Below are 20,000 nucleotides of genomic sequence, written 5' to 3' on the forward strand. Positions count from 1 at the left end.
ACCGCCAGCAGTGGAAAGCTTTCACAGAGAACTATGCTGCCCCGACGGCTGATTAAGCTATGGGAGGGAGTGTGTGAGTAAGTGAGTGAGTGAGTGAGTGAACTATGTAACCATACCGTCGGGAGCTCCCCCCATCTCTACGGCACTGGGAGTGATGCCCGCCCATCCAGTCAGATTAGAGTGCACGTGGGTAGTTTTACAGACTTGGCTTAAGTAGTTCGCTCCCTAAGGGTAGGCGATAGCCTGTATTTTTAGATGGCATTTTGAGTTCACAGAAACAGGCTAAAATAGCAGACTGGGCCTGGTAGAACACCCCTAAGCCAACCCGTATAGACTGATGAGCAGGTTAACAGCTATGCTGATGTTTTACACGCACCATAGTTTGCTTGGCCCAGTGGTTAGTGACCATGCTTATGGACCAATAGGTTTAGAACAATACAGTTTGAACTGCAGCTGCTGTTTTGTTGCTCATTTGATCTACCTAAACTCTTTTTTTTCCATCCATAAGTGATAAATGACTCGATTTCAGACACAGAAGTTTTTAAAAATGTTTTACATAGTACATCATATCTTCAGAGGATTGGTTAAGACAGTGACATCATTATTAATGAAATATATTTGTCTTGTAGATTTGCTGGTAAGTCCCTCAAATTAATTGAGTCCAAGAACTGTCTATCATAATAAATGGATGCATTTAATGTTGAGTCAACACACACACACAAAAAGAAAATTTAAGGAATGTCTTCTGCTGTCACCCCCCGTCTTTCCAGTGGTTCAGTCCTAGCTATGTTGGTATCTCCCACACCCAAGCAGCAAGTTTCTGTGCGAGAAATGCAGTTTCAAAACCGGTGTGGCTTTGGTCTGGAACGAACCAAGCAACAACGACCCGACCTCCACCAGCGACGCCCGGTCCAAACTCGTCAGATCATCCGAGCCAGCGATCTCCTCGAAAACCTTCTGAACGTCCCAAATCTTAACAGTGTTGTCGATGCCACCCGAGGCGAGTATAGAACCCTCCCTACTGAAGCAGAGGGAGTAGATTGGATCTGTGTGTCCTTTCATTTCTGCGAGTAGCCGACCGTACGCGATGTCCCAAAGGAGCACGTTCTTATCCACGCCTGCTGACGCAAGGTACCGTCCGTCGGGCGACCAAGCTAACGTGTGTACCGCCGCCTTGTGTCCGGTCATGACTCGCACGCAGTTCCCGTTTAGAACGTCCCAGAGCCGGACTGTCCGGTCGCTGGAGCCGGTCGCGACGTAGTTGGAGTTGGGGTGGTACTGGATGCAGGTGACATCGGAGTAGTGGCCGACGAACATCCGGATGGGCTGGAACTGGTCGGTGCCCCAGAGTCGCGCCACGCGGTCATGACCTCCCGACACAAAGTAGTACCCTGTTGGGCTGAACTGGACGTCCCACACCGGGTAGTTGTGTCCTTTGTACACCACCTGTGAAACAACACAAAAATTGTTAACTATTAGCAACAAGTACCAGTGTTTTACCACCAGTTTGAAGCAACACAAAACTTGCTGGTAGCTACCAATGTTTTACCACTGCTCATAACTGTTCTCAAACTGGTTGGTTTGAGCACTTGAACATTAGAGTGTCCCCTTTCTTTTCAGGATTAGTAATGCTGGTTTCTTATACATGCTCAAGGTGTGGATCCACATGGTGTTGACAGCCATCCATAGAGCAGGGTGAGTCTACTCTATGGATAATGGATCCACATACACATGGGACCAACTGTTGATATCTTTCACACTACCAAAATGGTTAAGAAAAATTAGCCTATTTTTCATTAGTTTCATTACAACTCTAAGACTTATAAGTAACCATGATCATTGTCATCTAAAGAAAGACTTGTCAGTTGATTCTCAATTGATGAACCAGGTATACTTGTTTCATGACAAGTGAATAGCGTGTGTGTGTGAAGTCAGTGAATAGGCCAAAATCACAATATAATTGCTGAATGAATCTATAAAACCGAATGTACGCTAACGTACCAAGTTACTGTACGTATGCAGGCTCCACAGTCTCACAGTCCCGTCTTCAGACGATGTCAGTAACTGTTCCCTGTCAGGGCTGAAACTCGTCGCGTAGACCGGCCCGGTGTGACCGTGCAGGAGCCACGAGTCTGCTGCTGTCTTCTCGTCCATCATTCGTTCGACGATGTCGTCCGCCTCCTTGTCAAGTTGGTCCAGCTCAGAAGCGTTGCGCATCGTGCGGAGTCGCTGGGGGGAAAGGCTCCACACACGCACGTTTGAGTCCTCAAAACCTGTGAGGGAAGGGATTTAGAAATGATTGAACTCTATGGCCTAGATGTACAATGTATTGGTTGCAACTTTAACATCTAAGTGAAAACTCTGGAATATAAAAGGTGTAAGTTTGCTGACAAAGTTTATGTATCTTTTATTAGGTATACCTCTTTCATATGACTGGAATGGACCTGGAATATCCATATATTATGTATCTAGTGCAAAACTAATACGCCATGTTTGAGGTCACGTTCCGACTGCCACCAGCTGAAAGCTAGAAGAAACTGAATACACCCTACCAGTAACACCAACTTAAGTAACCACAACCCAAATCCTGACATACATGTACGATAACTGTTACTCAGAACATCAAGACTAAAGCTAACTGCAATCCCAAGTCCCTAATGCTTACCACAACCCTGAAGCTTTTAAAGCTTTAAACCTTAACCAACCTGCAGCGAGTAGACTGGAGTCCTCTGACACCCCGACAGCGAACACGTTCTGGTAGGCATTGGCCAGCGTGTAGAAACTAAACACACCGGGTACACACCCTATCCCTAACCCTAACCCCAACCCAACCCTAACCTAACCTGCAGCGAGTAGACTGGAGTCCTCTGACACCCTGACAGCTAACCCGTTTTGGTAGGCGTTTGCAAGCGTGTAGAAGCAGACCATATCCCTAACTCCTACCCTCACCCTAACCCCAAACACACCCTATCCCTAACTCTAACCCTGATCACACCCTATCCCTGGTTTTGCTGAGGGATATAATATCAGATGGTACGTAGAGCAAAGGTCCAACAAACCTGCAGCGAGTAGACTGGAGTCCTCTGACACCCCGACGGCCGACACGTTCTGGTAAGCGTTGGCGAGCGTGTAGAAGCAGATGGAGGGAAGGTTCTCCCTCCCGAGCGGAACCCGCTTCAGACCCTCCTTCCAGCTCAGAACCTTCTCCAGCTTATCTGCATCTGGGGTGGGAGAAACGATTGTTCAATCACAATGTTTTCCCAGTAGTAATTGCCGAAGATATTGTATTATAGGACTTTAAATTTGAAACTGCATAAGTATAGAGTCTACAACAAAGACAGAATCAAACTTACCTTATTTCTTTTATCTTTATCATTAGTTTTCTGCACTTTGATATACATGAATTTAGGGACCAATAATGCAATATACATCATGTATTTTGGTGTTGTACCCCAATAGAGAGCTTAGAGACCTAAACTACATAATCATGTACATGTAGAAACTGTCCACTTTTGATTTAATGAGCCATGTTTAAAGGCACTCTACATTTTAGTTTTCTTAGATGTGTGGTGAAGTTCTCCATTTACATGTCATTTGAAAGAGCATGCTTCTGTCTATAGTGTAGCATGTCATTTACATGTATCTCAAAACAAATAATGTGTCAATAAAAGTATCAGCGATCATAATCAAGTCAAAAGTTTGCAAGAGATCTCTGATTCCAAAGTGTTTATGTCACACATAAAATGGCTGATGATAATTTACCATTTGACTAGATCTAACAAACAAACCTTTCAATTCAGGGAGAGGTATGCGGCTGGGAGGGGGTGCGTTGGGGTCTGCCTTCTTGTTCTTATTCAGCAGTAGGTCCTTCTTCTGCTTCTTCTTCTTGGGTTTGTCCTCCCCCTCCGCACCCTCGTCATCATCGTCCAGGGGGACATTGATGTCTGGCTCCTGGGGAACAACACAAACTCTTGTTAACAATTACAGCATAATAGCAGACCTGATTACTTATGCAAAATGTACCTTTGTACAAAATGTGTGTCGTTGTATGGCACCTTTATTATTAAGGGTTTATCTGGCTCTTGTATCACAAAAATTATATTGTAATTTAAATATTGTAATTTAATATTAATATCATTTTTATTATCAAGTAAAATCAATCATGGTATATCATGGTATATATGTAACTTCCTTATGGGTTTGTAGTTGCCCTCCCCACCTTCTCTAGCGACTGTCACTGTCTACATCTGCATAAGGGGTTTATTCTTTCACCATTCTTACTTTCCCTTCGGAATACCTTTAAAAAAAACCAGGCTGATTTCTCCCCATAACAAATTCTCCCTCGCCCTTTTCATATGTTTACCTTTATTTCCCTTCTTTTCTTCCACTAGTTTTCCTGTTATCCTAATACTCGTAAATGAACATTCATTTAGTAAACATAGATGTCACCAAGCCTACAATATGTACCAGTCCTGGCTACATTTGTACACTGTTAGCCCTGATGGCCTTCTGGCCAATGTTTACGTTACACCTGCATGCATTCATGATTGTTTACAAAGCAGGAAGGCTGCATGCTTCTGACCAACTTGCTTGCACAACGACAAGCAACCACTGTGGAAGCAAACTCGTTCAAACTGGTTTTGGAGACGAACCAATTTCATGTTGAGTCAAGGTTGCCTAGTTTTTAAATTCAAACTTTAAAAACTAATCCCACCCTATATGTATAATCATGGTTGTTACGAAAGAATAAAGGAATTGTGTTTGCAAAATTTTGAGGCCTCGAACGGTATGTGTGAACTTCTCCCAATCTTGGATTGAAGACTCCACCTTTCAAGATAATGGTACAGTCCAAACGGCTGTACTTTTCCATTCGCTAATCGTTGTCACAGTGCGGCAGACCACACCAGGATGAGGCACCATTTTTTTTCGCTAAAAGAACGATTCATTTGCATTTTAAGCGATTGGTGAGTCATAATAAGAGTTCAAACTTCTACTTTCCTTTCCACAGTGCTAGACTTTAATCATGACCAAGGTCTTTGGGCATAAGATATTTCGTGAACAAGGCCCAACGCTATGATCTGGGGAGGTGTAGTGTGTACCACGTGTCTGTGAAAAATCCAATTTCTGCATGTATATGACATATACACAGGCAAAATGTGGTGTCTGTTGTGTTGTATACTAAAGTAGCATAGGTGGATGATTGATTGAAAGATATTTCAGTTTCCAGCCCCAGATGACTTGCAATTATTGGTTGCTTTTTTTACTAATATCATGCCCTCCCACCCCTCTAATAATAATGTCTAAAGGTACCAGTAAGTTTGAATCTGATTGGCTCCAAAACAGAAAAGCTGGAAACAGGTTCTTTCTCAACAAATGCCTGAAGTTTGAATTTCAGAGTGTGGATATTTGGCTGATTACAAAGTTGTGTGTTTTCCTTAGAACAGAACACCAGTGAGTTTGCTGCACACAGAAAACTGAAGATGGCTACAGGAGGAGACTCAGGAGACCCTGTCTACACCCCAGAAACAGCCCTTGGGTTACGGCTAATGGCTCTCATTACTGATGAAGGCACAACTCTACTGAGGAGGGTATTTGTCTATGAAGTGTGCAGAATGACACCTTGTGGAAAAAGTCTCCAAGAGCACCTAGAAAGCAACAGAGATGTTCTTTACCGCCAGTTGAATCGCGAACAGAAGAAGCTTGTATACCCATCAGGAGTTGCAAACAGCGCAGACAAGTTTGACATCACACTTTTGTGCCTTCTGTTCGACAAACTTTGTAAAAGTACTACTAAAACTGACAATATGGATCTGGTGACACAATTACGTCAGTTCAGAAATAAGAACCATGCACACATAAAAGACACAGCTTTGTCCCAGGGAGAATTTGATCAGCTATGGAAAGAGCTTTCTGACATACTGCTGGGACTGGGAAGAATCGTAAACACAGTGGCAGAGAACAAGATCCTAGAGAGCAGGATCACAAAAAGAAAAGAACAGCCCATTGAATCTGAGCTGGCAAAGAAATACGAAGAAGAGTTTGAAGACTTTTACCGAAGAGACAATGAAGTGAAAGACTTGGTTGTTGCTCAGGGACAAAAGCAATCTGAAGAGATTAAGACAACTGTGAAGGAAACAATAAAAGAGGAACTAAAAGAATGGCAAAAACCTACTGTTGCAGAGGAGGCCAAGCCAAGTTCAGAAGGTATTTCTATGTCGTATGCATTTTGTCTTGCATTTTTTTAAACATTCGTTAAGAGCTGGTCTTAACCAAAGGAAAAGTTGATTGCTATTTTGTTTATATCAATCTCTGCAAATTACTTTTACCATGGAAGATTTGCAAATCTTCTGTACGACTATTTTCAAATGATAATTTTAAGATCATGTTGCAAATCGACCGAAGCTGTCGACTGTCTCCAGAGACGACAAGAGCCAAAGGCATAATGTGTACTAAACAAAGAATGTAGACAATCACGTAGGTTTACTGACTGAAGGCCCAACATTTTCCAGGTCCATTCCACACCTTTGAGAAGTTACGCAATTATCTACAAGACCGGTACAGAAGAGAGCTGGCAAAGATCAGACCCCTGCCATGGTGCGAAGATTTCCATCTGAACCAAGAAGACATGTTTACAACATTGGAGATGGTATGTAGGGATGGTCTAAAGAACGACACTGCAGTAGCGGTAGAAGACATGTTTAAGTCATTCAATGATAAAGTCCCTCCAAAAACAATCCGAGTAGAAGGTGATCCAGGCATAGGGAAGACTACATTGTGTTACAAAATTGTTTATGATTGTTCAGCAGAGGAGTCAAAATTTCATGCCAGCAACAAATTTTCATCCTTCAAGTTAGTGCTGTATGTTGAAATGCGCAATTGCAAAGTTCCTAAAGATACCACTAATATAGATGTGAAATCAACCATATTCAAGCAGGTGTTCCCAGAAGCCTACTATAAACATGAGGAAGAATTCTGGAATTATGTCATAAGTAAACCTGAGGATGTACTGTTTGTACTAGATGGTTTAGATGAAATGCCTGAAGCAACTAGAGAGACACTAAAGATTGCAGACTTCATCAGAGGTCAGATTATCCCAGGTGTACATGTGATAGTTACATCAAGACCATATCACTGTAACAAGCAACTGAAATCTTGTGATAGACATTTTGTGATCAAGGGTTACTCGCATGAGAACATAGATAGCTACATTCACAAGCATCCAAAACTTGACTCAAGTTCAGAAGAGGGCATGTTACAACAGTTAAATGAGAATGACAGCTTGCATCAACTAACTAAGAATCCTCTTAACTTGGCACTGCTCTGTATGCTTTGGCAGGAAGATTGGAATGATTCTAAGCTACCTCAAACAGTGACTGGTTTGTATTCACTCTTAATACTGGCAATAGTCAAAAGATATGCAGAAAAATGTCCAGGAATTAGTAACGACACTGATGTTTCTGATTTAAGTTTGGAAGAAATGCCAGAGCAAATACAAGAGAAACTAAATCATCTCAGTCACCTGGCATGGAAAGGTATTGAAGAAGACCGTTTGAATTTCCGTAGAAATGCAGTTAAAGGTCTTGAAGAGATAGGGTTCTTGACCAAAAACCTTAATCTAGACAATCCAATTAAGCAGCCTTTCTGGTTCCAGTTCCTACATAAAACATTTCAGGAATACTTTGCAGCAAAGCACCTTTACAGTCTTTGTGCGACAACAACGTTGTTAACTACTGCTGGTGAAGAAAGTTCTGAAGCGTCCAAAATTTTGGATGATTGTGTTCAAAATGACAGATATCAACAAGTGCTAAATTTTCTTGCTGGACTCATAGGGACCAATGCACACTGTTTGTTTGAAGCATTTCGCAAAAGCTTGAGCATAAATCAAGATAAAAGGATTGTATCTCTTTGCCTGGAATGTCTTCATGAGTGTGGAGCTGGTACAGAATTAGTCAAGTATGTCAGTGATGTATTGCCTAGAGACTGGCATGTAGGTCATTTAGGTCCTAGACATGGAGCACTCCCTCATGGTCTTGAAAAATTGTATGAGAATTGTGATACTGATCACTTTCCATCAACAATTCCTGATCAGACCCTGTTGAAACCCAACAAGTATGTGTTTTCTTGCAAAACAAACGAAGTATCTTATTATCAAATGCTACAGAGAGGATTGGAGCAAGCACATAGAGGATTGGAGCCTTACCATCATATCAAATCAAATGAAGCTCTGTATGGGCTTGTCCATTTGTTGTACCATCAGGCAAAACAACACTCTGTACAGGATAATCCTCAGTTGAGCAATGTGCACTTACAAGTAAAAGCTGCAGCTGGTTTTTATTTTGATATGTGTACTAGGTTTTTAAGAGCAGTCTCAACTACGAAAGTGTTCAGCTTCCTATCAGTAGACTTAGATTTAGGTAATTGTGACTACGATGATCCAATCGTTAATGAAATCTGCAATCTCCTACAGAGTGATGCATATAGAGACCTTACATGTTACTTTTCACTGTATTCGGACTATAACAGTTCTTTATCACCTCTTGGTAACATGAAAAAAGTGTTATCCTCAGTGCAATCAGGAACTACACTAAACCTACATAGCTGTGTAGGTCTTGACGGAATTCTGAATCCAACCAATCAAAGTGCATTTTCTAGGGTAATTGACATAGCTAACAAGATAGTAAGGCTTGAAGAAGGGGAAGCATCAGTCAGGCTGGACACTAATTGCTCAGCAGCAAGATACGTCGCTAAATTTGTGAGTTCTTCCTTAACAAACATTTTAACAACCATCAAAAAAAGTCAATCCCATTCACCGGGAAGTTTGAGACTGCTGTTCAATGTCAGAAACTTACCACTGGAAGAAAAGCCTGCAGTACAATCACTGCTTGCTGATATTTCAGCAATCTTGGAAGACAGTCACTGCATTTTCAGTGTCATCAGATTTGAATGCAGCTGTGAAGACGGCTCTGTAGTAGGTACAAGTACCACTGAGCAGCCTTCACAAAGTTTACTACAAAGTCTAAGAGTTAACCAAAGCCTGACTGAAGTGTCCATCTTATGTGATGGTCCAAACAATGTGGCAGAATGCCTTCAGGAGGCTTTTGCACAGAACAGAACCCTGAAGAAACTGGAAATTGGCTTCCTGCATCCTGTGGATGATGAAATAATGGCAAACATATTTGGCAGTTATCCTGTGGATAGTCAATGTCAAATCAAATCATTTTCTGTTGTAATGGAAACTGATACCCCTAATGTCAGTAGTGACTGTCACAGTACTACGTGTAGTTATGAACAAACAGTCAGAGCCATTCTGTACATATGTAAGAACCTGTGTGATAGCTCTGCCTTGCAGAGAATCTCATTTATCACTAGCCCTGGACACAGCATGATGATGACGAAAATACGTAAAACTCCTCATGAAAACCGGCCTGCACGCTACCGGTATACGCTTAGTCAAATGAATAGACAAAGGCTCATACAAACAAACAAGGTACAAAAAGTCAAACTAATTTGCCCCGGTTCCCTCTTGAAACCCTTGTTTGAAGCATTAGCAGACTCGAAACTGACTGTCAACATAGCTGGGATGACATGGGAGGATGCTACAGAAAACATAAAGATGATAGTTCAGGATAAGACCATAAACAGCGAAACTTTTAGGATGTTCCAACTTGGTCAATCTGACACAGGCGGAAGCATTGTAAACATGTTTATACAATATGAGTTAGTACGCAGTATTTCAACAGCACTTGTTGATCATTTTATGTCGTTGAGACAAGATAAAGCAAGAAATTCACAAAAGATGTAAATATCCAAACTCTTGTTAATACATTTACTTGCAGGTATTTTAGACTTAAATGTCTTACATGTACATACATTGTACATGCATACCATGTTCTGGACTATTGTGATATTTCATGTACAATGCATGATCCTAGCATTAGCAATGCCATAGTATACTTACTGATACAGTATCTACCTGTCTTAGCCAGCATCAATGTTTTCTGAATATTGTACATGATAGCAGAGTTCCCACCAGGCATACGTCCCTGCGTCCTGGGACACACTTTTTTTGGAAAGAGACACTCAAACCTTTTTTTTCTGTTTTACATGTACAGCATGTGTGAACGCTGTATTAATTTTGTAAATATTCATATATTTTATCATAGAGTGCTGTCCAGCGTCTGTGCAATGATTACAGATTATTGATTTTTGAATTATGAATTTTGTGCTGTTTCTTTAATTCATTTCTACCTTTGTATTGCGTATTGTATACTTTGTTAAGTTGACTTAAGTTGAATTCTATGTCGATTTATTTATATTGGTTATCTATATTGTTACTATAATTATGTTTTGATTTTGTGTATAATATTGTATGCTTCGGCATGGCGGCCTTGAAAAGGTGACCTCTGCGGGGGTACACCTGTTCCGTCATGCCTTCCAGTTTTATGGAAAAGTGCAATAGATTAATAAAAAGACAAACAGATGTCTATTCTTCTACCAGTGTCTATATCATTGTGTGAATACTTCTAGATCTGTAACTCCATCATGATGCATATGATGAATTTTGCTTTCTGAGTAAAGACTTTCAAGGAAAATTGCTAAGTAACTGTCTCTGTATTCTTGTTATGTCTACTATCACGGATCACTTTTAGTGCCAGAGGTTTGCCCATAGTTCTTTTTCCTGGCAAGGTATTGATCACACCAGATAGCTTTTTAACATTTATTCTAATCACAGATATTATTTTTGTTAGGTTAGTAACATAGACTGTCTCTGCATCAAAAATGACTTGTTGCTTTGTAATATCTACATAAAAAAGGTATTTAGTATGTACAGAAGTCTTGCGCGTTGTAAAGGCCTTGTACATTGTAACTGCTTGTATTGTACAAATGTAGAATTGTATATTGTTCAGTTACCAGCGCTATCCCTTTGTAATAGCCTTCGGCAAGTTGGGTATCCCTGGCTGTATGTCCTGATAGTTATACAGCCAAATAAATCAAACGAAGTCAAATACTTGTAGTAGTCTGAGAGCCAAAGAAACAAGAGTGTCTTACCTTGGGTAGTCCATAAAGCACCTTGACCTTGTTGGCATCTCTCCTGGCCTCTCCCATCATAGCACCGGATGTCGCTTGGACCTGATGAAGATATGAAAAAATGAAATGAAAGTAGTTTAACAGACCTTCATTTCACCTTCTTTAGTAAAGATAGAGGTGACAGCAAAGAAAGACCTACCCTTGTATAGAAACAATACAGTTAGAAGACTAAGGGGGCAATAATATATGTGTACATCATGGTAACTGATATAACTTGGATCTTGTAAAAAATGAACTCAGTTTGAAGTTAAGTTTACACTTCCTAGAGCCCAGAGGGCTTAAAGAGTAAGCACCTACAAAACAAAGCAAGATATACATCAATTCTTTAGAAACAGAATATCACAAATGAGAAAATAGCAATCAGAAGGTCAAGTGTGTCTGCAATCAGTAGAACCTTCAGTGGAACCTTCTCATGAGAGAGAAATACTCATCAATGGACAAGAAAGAGTGAATACACAGACTGGCGTCTCCTGGCTCTTTACCTGTTCCCTGTTCCTGGGCACCCCGTCAAACACGTCGATGAAGAGGTGGTCCTGGAGGATGGAGAGCAGCTCGCGGTGTTCATTCTGCTTCAGGTACCGCCGCAGCGACTGGTACGAGTCACGCGACATCCGCAGCACGAACTTACTGGAGCGGAACGTGTCCATCAGGTCGTTGCCCTCCATCTGTTCTCTGGTTTTAACTGGAGGGAGCAAAAATATGAAAATTGTCAGATCCAACAGGAAATTCCTCTCCCTACAATATTTCTATGTATCTTTGTGTTTGGATGAAAGGGAAAAACGTTAAAGAAAATAGGAATATCAAAATTGTAAGATCTAACAGCAAATGCAGGAGCTTCCTCTTCCTAACGTCTTTTCTTGTAATCTTTTTGTTTGGTTTCGATGAAAGGCAAATACATCAAGAATTTGAGAGAAAAATGATTACATGCTGATATACATGTACATTTGTATAGTGATAAGGTACATGTATGACACCAAAAAAAATCAACACTTATTCAAGAATATATCCACCCATAGACTGCACACAAAACCAAGACACAGCAATAATGATTACACTAACCTGTGGACAGAGTCCTGAGGTCCTCCTGGTGCCAGTCTTCCTGCTCCACACTGAACCTACAGATATAGAAAGATATGTACTAAATTTCAAATTATTTCAGAACGACTAAGAAAACAATGAAAAATGGCCATGTACATGCAACAATACATCTACATCTATACATTCTACTTGTCAGGAAGATTTCTTTGATATTTCGATTTAGATTAGAAGGCCTCATGTTGTTGTTGAATAAATACTGTAAGTCCAAATTTTGATATTGCAGTTGGTAATTTCAGCAGTTGGGTGCAAAGAGAGTAGTTCACAGCATTTAATTTTATCTGTGGAAACAAACTCAAATGTTAGTAATCAAATATTATCGATTATGAAATTTTAGTGGCTGACTAGTGACCGTTAAAGTAGCTTAAGTTAACTTATCGTTAACAAATCAATAATTACAGTAAGTTTACTACCCACCTGTTGAAGAACTTGTGAGCCTCCTTCTCATGTCTGTTGTAGACCAGCTGTAGATACATGTGGATAAACACAGGGTAGAGCAGACAGCCGAGCTCGTGTTTGTGCGCGTCCAGGGACGACTCGATGAAGGAACTGAGTGAGTTGTAATACTCACAATATCTGCAAATATCAAAAGCAAGAAGTTTAACAATAAAGAGTAGACGAGTCAGCTGAGCTTGTGTTTGTGGGCATCCAGGGACGACTCGATGAAGGAACTCAGGGAGTTGTAGTACTCACAATACCTGCAAATATCGGATAAACAAACATGTTTAGAACATAAATTCAGGGTAGAGCACGCAGCCGAGCTCGTTTTTTTGGGCGTCCAGAGAGGACTCGATTAAGGAACTCAGAGAGTTGTACATATAGTACTAACAGTACCTGCAAATATCAGAATTCAAATATTTAGAAACATATTTAGAACACATACACAGGATAGAGCAGACAGCCAGTTTGCAGTTTAAACATTTCTGTTGTACAATAGTAGGGTCTAATACGATTGAAAAACATAATCACAATGATCTGAATTGACAGTGGAAAGGTCACTGTGAAAAGCGTGAAAACATCGCAAACCTTTCAAGATTCGAGTTCGAAGTACATACAGTTGCTAGACCAGTACCATAAACAGTTATTCTGCTTTGAACACTATACAGGGCTCGAAATTCATTTTTGGAAATAGGTGCACTGGTGCAACCAACCAAGAGAATTAGGTGCACAGAAAGAAATTTGGGTGCACCACATAAAATAAAGTTGAATCATGTCAGCAAATTTAATGCTCTTATAATTGTAATGAAGACCTTCAAGTAATACATCAAATAAAGAGTGCAACAAATGGTTCTATTGCTTTTTCCGATACTGTTTACTAGTGTACCTTTACCCTATACTCGGCTATAGCCTACAAAAATATCTAGGTGCACTGGTGCACCCACAGTCAAAAATTAGGTGCAAAGCTCCAATTTTGGGTGCACACGGGTGCACATGCACCCAGTGTTTCGAGCCGACTATATTATATACGTACGCACCTTGCCAGATCCCCTTCACTCTCGTAAGCAGACAGAACCGACGACACCTCCCCGCTCGTGGCGACCCGGGATGACCCAGAGGAGTCTCCGTTCCCGTCCGGCAGCTTGGCCTCGCGTCTCAGCGCGGCCTCGGCGTCCTTCAGTTTGTTGTTCTTGAGGAACTGTAAGACGGCTGCAAGGGTCTGCTGGTCCATCTTACTAGGGTCTGTCCTGTAGGGAAGATGGCAGGGTGTTGAAACTAAAGGAAAGTACAACTTAATGAGTTGTCTTTCTTTGTCTTTCCCTAAATTCTTTTTCCTTTCTTCAACCTCTGTCCCTTTACCCCTCTCTCCTTCACTCTCTCTCTCTCTGGCTTGCTCTGACCATACACTGGGATTTGAACCCACTACCCTGTGATCCAAAGGTAGGCTTCTGACTGTTAGACCAGTCCACAGTGCATAGATGGTAGCTAGGTTTTGATGCCTGCACTAAACGATTATCAAGAGCAACAATATCATACTGTAATCATGGGCGCCCTCTAGCGAATCAGGTGATACAACAGGTTCCCATAAGTTACTGTATAACGGCTATCAAATTCTTCCCTTCTCTACACCCAAAGAACGCATCAGACACACATACAAGCATGCCGTACCAAGTATATTAAAAAGTCATGAAGCTGTGATTAGCATTCTAGCGCGATAATTTACGAACGCAAGCGACGACAAGTCTCAAGTTGTGAAGCGATTTTCTGGCGGGCTTGCATTAGCAAACACACAAAATGGCCTGTACTGTAGTCTGCACTGAACACAACATCTCGAAACTCTACCAAAACTTACCCTGCTCCTTTCTCCCCCTTTGGTGAGCTCTGCACGCCCGTAGCCGCCCCAGAAACGGTGCTAGCGTCGTTTGAACCATCGGTCACTACAACGGTGCGGTTTGGGTCCGCCATTTTGTTTCGGCAAGGTTGGGGGAGATCCGTTACTCACCATATCTTCATAGGGGTGCAGCCATATCACGAGCATTGTCCTCTTGTAAGCAAGAATATTACAATGATAATCACATAGATAAGTAGTATGGAGCTATTGTGTTTAATTTTTTCTTTAATCACGAGAGTAATATGAAATCTAAAATCTATTGCATCATCAAAGTATAACGAATATGGGTCGCCCCTATATTTTTGTCCCCTGGGTATTTCAAGGCATCAGAATGTAAATAGAGCACTGCGCGTAGAAAGCAACTCCTCGTGCTGTATGCTAATTTTAGTGTCTTAGAAATGATAAACAAATGACTTAAATACTTCTGTAGACGATTTATTTATTCATTTTCACTTGATTGCTTATTGTGTGCAATATAGATCATGTTATGTGGTTGCGTTTCTTTCTCTACATGGGTCATCGAAAGGTCACAAAATAGAGAGAGAGGGGGGGAGAGAGCGAGAGCGAGAGCGAGAGCGAGAGCGAGAGAGAGAGAGAGAGAGAGAGAGAGAGAGAGAAAGAGAGAGAGAGTGGAAGAGAGAAAGAGAGAGTGGAAGGACAGAGAGAGGGGGGGATTTTCTTCCTAGGTCATGGTCGGTGAAGTAATAAATATTGTTGTATTGGAACAAATGGTTAAAGTCGAATCCCTTGTTCAAGTTGAGGCTTAAGCCAGGCCGGTTTACACCAACTACTCTGTTTCGATCAGCGGACACGCAAATCAAACTTACTCGTGAAATGTTCTGAGCCGAATACAAACAAACAAAAAACAAAGAGCGTAAGTTGAAAGACAGGTTCATTTCAACCTTGGCAGGACTGTCTGGCGAGATATAGCAAAACTGCATCTCGTTCGTCCTTTGACCCGCGGTGACCCCACACGCATGACGTAGTTACACAACATATGACTGCAGCAGACGCAAAATCACGCGGACGAAACTAAAGGAGCGTTTCATCACTGCGTTACCGTCTCAGGATAACGTCTTTACGAAGGTGAGAAGACAGGATACTGTGCGTACAAGCCGGGAACATAGAAGTATCTCGGAAGTTAAGCAACGCGCGGTCCGGACAGTGCTTGGATGGGGGACCAACCAAGGACGTCCGGATTGCTGTAGCCTCACGAAGCTTTCCACGAAATCGTCTTCCGGGAGGGACGTAAAACGGGGGTCCCGTGCTCGAGGAGGTGCCTCGAACACGTTAAACAGCCTCATTACCCTACACATTGGGTACCTGCCTGTGGCACTGGCTGCAAATACACCTGATATTATTATTATTAAAACGTCGATTTCGTAGTTTTTGTGTGGCTAACGGGGGGTGTCCATAGTCCGGTAACTGTTCTAAGTGAATGCGCATGTCTTTTGTCATCGTACATTTCGCCCTGAACCCATCAAAAACAAGCTTAGATCTTGTAACAGGCATATAACTGTGATTAAAGCTACACAGACATAGTTTTCATTTAAACAGTAGCGTTCCGCACTTTGGTTTTATAGCACACAAAGGTCACGGCACTTTTGAGGTTTGCATTCTAGTGGAACCTTCCAACATAGAAAGGGGGTCCAAACTCCGGTAAGGTGACGAGCAGGTCATTACTGTTCATGTTTAAGCATCCCATGTGAATAGAATTACACTAAAGCCTTGCAATATCAATTTTTTGTCGCACACATGTGCCATATTTTGTATTACAGTAATTGTTCAAATACGCTGAGGTAGAAATTTCCCCTCTCACGGCGAGATCAACCTGCCGCCGGCAAACAAAATGGCGGAACATTGTTACGTTGCCTGCGATCGTATGCCTTTACGCTTTCGGATTCCTTGATGGTCTTTTCAACCTTGTTATTGGCAGCAGCAATATCTATGGGATTTTTTAGTCGGTAGGGTTAAATTTTCTGGAATGGTCGGCGCTCTACCGGCGGGTTGACTAATTTGAATTGTGTAGGGCACCTCTTTTGGCTGCCGTCATACGTGATTGGTAAAGATGGCGGAGCAACAGGATGAACACTGCGGCGTTATTTTAACTCTGATTATCCAACTTTAAAGGCAAAGATGGTATATAGGTTTGTTTTTAGAGGAAATATAATTAATGTCCTTTCTATATGTGGTGGTATCTTTTTACCTGTTGTATTCTACGATGAACAATTAAAGAGTTTCGAAGGGCATGTTCACGATGCATTCGCTCGTCAACCTGCACGGAAGGCGTCAGACTTGTGCAATTTTTAAAATCTTTATCCGTTGGGGCTTACCAACTTCAACACATACTCCAACTTTGTGGTGATTAACATGAAGGTTTAGTCCATAACTAGGTGTACTTATCATGTGCAGCTACCCATCCATATCTCCTCAACAACGATTTTAAAAAACCTTACCGGACTATGGACCTTACCGGATTATGGACACCCCCCGTTAGGGCAGGGGTGACCTAGTTTTCCAACGTGTATGCATGCAGCCATTTAATTTTATAACGGTAACTCTAGATTTATAGATTTCTGTGTCGCTGAGTGTGTGTTTTGTAATGCAGGTAGGATAGCTTGGAAGATCCACGCTGGATATCATCGTGACCAGACCACGCTGCTGTAAAGCAAATAACCTTGGGCCCCAATCTCGGACCGGTTGACCGTTCGACTAGCTATGACCGGAAGACACCGGAATACACCGGTTGCTATATAAAATTAAATATAGTATATCATATGGCCGTGGAAACAACAAAAAAATCACACACACACGATGCGATGTTAACTCATCAAAGTATACTGCATTTCGGTTGGGGTTACCTTATTTTTGTGTATTCCGATGTATGCCAGTAAATAGTCGGACCTCTTGGGCTGAAGGAGCGAATGAATGAATGAATCAATGAATGAATCAATGAATGACCTTTATTTAAGTAAATGATTTGCCAGAAGAGTAAGACAGCCTAAGAAGGTCATAGGATATGATAGAGAAACCGGCCTCCAGTTATGAATGCCGTTTTCTACAGATTGCATCCTTCTACTAAAAGGACGACAGTGTGATGAAGGATGTGCAGTACCGCCAGGAGGCGCCAGATGGCGGTTGGGGCTGGTTCGTCGTCCTGAGCAGTTTTCTCTGCCACCTCTGTATCGTGGGCGTCGCCAAGTCGTTCGGGGTCTTCTTCCCGTACTTTCTTGAGACGTTCGGAGAAGACGCCAGAAGTACATCTTGGGTGAGCTCCATCCAAGGGGCCACCTGTCTGTTTGGATGTAAGTTTTTCCTATTTGCCTTCTCATTGTCTATCGGTATGGCTCGTGTCTAACGGTATATCACACGAAGAAGCGATATTAATTGCATTGGGGCATTTCGTTCTCCATTGCTTCAGAAATGAGCGAAACAGAACATATCCACTTTTTCTTCAATTATCATGCGAACAGGATAGCCACTATAACAATATTGTACTATAAATCCATCATTGGCGGATTTTGCCGGTGCCCTTACGAAACTTTCTCCTAGAAAACTCCTCTAGATTCGAACCGAGTGGAGTTTAAGGGCGCGGGTTCGAATCTGCGTAGGAGAATGTTACCAACGTATTTGACTGAATTTTATTCTCTATTGCTTCCAAAAGAAGCGACATATCTAGTAGTTTTGCTTCATTGTGCCATCTCCATTCCCATTTTCTCCTCCCCAGCGGTATTTGCGGGCGCACTGACTAACATCTTCGGCTGCAGGGCGGTGGTGATGGCGGGAAGTCTGATCGCAGCTTCCGGTCTGGTCTCCAGTTTCTTCGTCACCAGCCTAGCTGCCATGTACGTCACCACGGGGTTTATCACAGGTAAGCCACAGCTCACAACTTTGGTAAGGGGCACGGTCAAGTCTTAAACACTGTACAGACTACAGACCAGTATCTTTTGCCCGATACTAGCATCTCCTTTTCCACTAGACGGCGATTACTGAGCGGCCAAAAGTAGATTAGTGTTGCTCTTGATTTTATAATACATTGTAGGGTGTACTATGAAAAGTATGATTTGAAAGACACAAATGACACTTTATTAATCAAATAGTTGACCGTTCAGCCGCTAGTGGAATGTGGTTTCATATTACTACTATCACCTTTGAAGATTTACATGCCAGTAACCTGCAGTTTGAAAAGAAGCTGCTAGGGGTGGGTACCATGGGATGGGGATGATTTCATTGCAGTAAGACTCAGTTTACTGGATCATTTATCCTGGTAGGCCAACGTGCAAATAGATATATAAAGCATTTTTGATATCCGGCCTCCTTGGCAGAAGTACTAGACCCTAAAGATCCCTAAAGTCATATTTATAAACTTCTCTCTTTTTTTCTTACAGGTGTTGGCTTCTCCCTAATGTACACCCCGTGCCTGACTATGGTGGGGAGGTATTTCAAGAACCACGGGGTATAACGTACGTCACGGGATGGCCAGACACATTCGGTGGTCGCAGAGATCTATCAGCCGAAACGCGCAGACACATTCAACGCGCCGCAGAAAAATCAGCCGTCCGCGCGGACCAATCAGCTGCAACGCGCAGACAAATTCGACACCGCGCGAACCAATCAGCCGCTCGCGCAGAAATTTCAGCCGTGGGACAGCGCCACCAGCTGTCTCACTACTGCCTCCAGAGAGCGCTTGAAGGCCCGCGCCAAGGTAGGTCCTCCACAATTTCCTTCTCTAGCGTCATATAGAGACATCGACTGGTCATCCAACTAGGCCTATCAGGTGACAGACTATCTTAGGGTCATCCGGAGCCAAAAATAATCGGCAGGTCTTCAATTTAAATCGAGATATAGGGAGAACAGTTGTAGAACAGTGACATCACACATCAAAGTTATCAAGGTAAACAAACGCCAAACACCGCATTTTGGGCCATTAGAAGTAAAGACATCGTCAGAGTTGACTATATTTACTGAAATTGGGTGCCTAGAGCAACGTAACATTACTTTGGAACCGACATTATATGCAGGATATGCCTAAATTGCGATAGAAGTCTTCAACTTATACTACTTCAACTTATACTACCCCCAGATAACCCCGCGAGGGGCAAAGTAGGGGGGGAGGAGGTCCCAGGCTAAGGCGGGCAGGCCTCCAGCCTGGCGCGGAAAGACTCAACGGTGGGAGCCGTAACAACCGCGCCAGGCAGGGCGTTCCACTCGGGTATGGTGCGGGGGAAGTATGAGTATTTGTAGGAGTCTGTTCGGGCGTAGAGTGGTTGAAATTTGAGCGTGTGGCTTCCCCGGGTGCGCCCCTGGGCTGGTTTCAGTAGACTATCTGTATTAATATTGATATGGTTATTAACTAGCTTATAGAAAAAGGTGAGGCGGGCGTTCCTCCTCCTTTCAGAGAGAAGGGTCCACTGCAGGTCATTGAGCATTTGTGTCACGCTGCTAGTCTGCCGGTAGTCATTCAGAGTCACTCGGGCGGCCCTGCGCT

At 42.3% G+C, this 20,000-nt stretch overlaps 3 protein-coding genes across 3 annotated transcripts; 2 read left to right on the plus strand and 1 right to left on the minus strand.

The window, feature by feature from the left end:
• Positions 1 to 673: 673 nt before the first annotated feature.
• On the minus strand, positions 674 to 14,636 carry LOC136423620 (transcription initiation factor TFIID subunit 5-like). Its single transcript, XM_066411855.1, has 10 exons — positions 14,474 to 14,636; positions 13,659 to 13,868; positions 12,601 to 12,759; positions 12,148 to 12,203; positions 11,571 to 11,770; positions 11,050 to 11,130; positions 3,789 to 3,951; positions 3,060 to 3,221; positions 2,002 to 2,273; positions 674 to 1,446 (listed from the first exon to the last, which is right to left on the minus strand). The coding sequence occupies exons 1-10, from the start codon at positions 14,584 to 14,586 to the stop codon at positions 781 to 783; spliced, it is 2,082 nt and encodes a 693-aa protein (XP_066267952.1). The 5' UTR covers positions 14,587 to 14,636; the 3' UTR covers positions 674 to 780.
• Positions 5,481 to 7,662, plus strand: LOC136423270 (nucleotide-binding oligomerization domain-containing protein 1-like). The gene is made up of 3 exons (XM_066411391.1): positions 5,481 to 6,204; positions 6,510 to 7,322; positions 7,652 to 7,662. The coding sequence occupies exons 1-3, from the start codon at positions 5,481 to 5,483 to the stop codon at positions 7,660 to 7,662; spliced, it is 1,548 nt and encodes a 515-aa protein (XP_066267488.1).
• An 803-nt stretch (positions 14,637 to 15,439) lies between the features above and the next one.
• Positions 15,440 to 18,974, plus strand: LOC136422496 (monocarboxylate transporter 13-like). Its single transcript, XM_066410267.1, has 4 exons — positions 15,440 to 15,598; positions 17,577 to 17,817; positions 18,240 to 18,383; positions 18,901 to 18,974. Exons 2-4 carry the CDS (start codon positions 17,610 to 17,612, stop codon positions 18,972 to 18,974), a joined length of 426 nt encoding a protein of 141 aa, XP_066266364.1. The 5' UTR covers positions 15,440 to 15,598; positions 17,577 to 17,609.
• Positions 18,975 to 20,000: the final 1,026 nt, after the last annotated feature.

This window comes from Branchiostoma lanceolatum, chromosome 17 (assembly GCF_035083965.1).
Source record: "Branchiostoma lanceolatum isolate klBraLanc5 chromosome 17, klBraLanc5.hap2, whole genome shotgun sequence".
NCBI classification, from domain to species: Eukaryota; Metazoa; Chordata; class Leptocardii; order Amphioxiformes; family Branchiostomatidae; genus Branchiostoma; species Branchiostoma lanceolatum.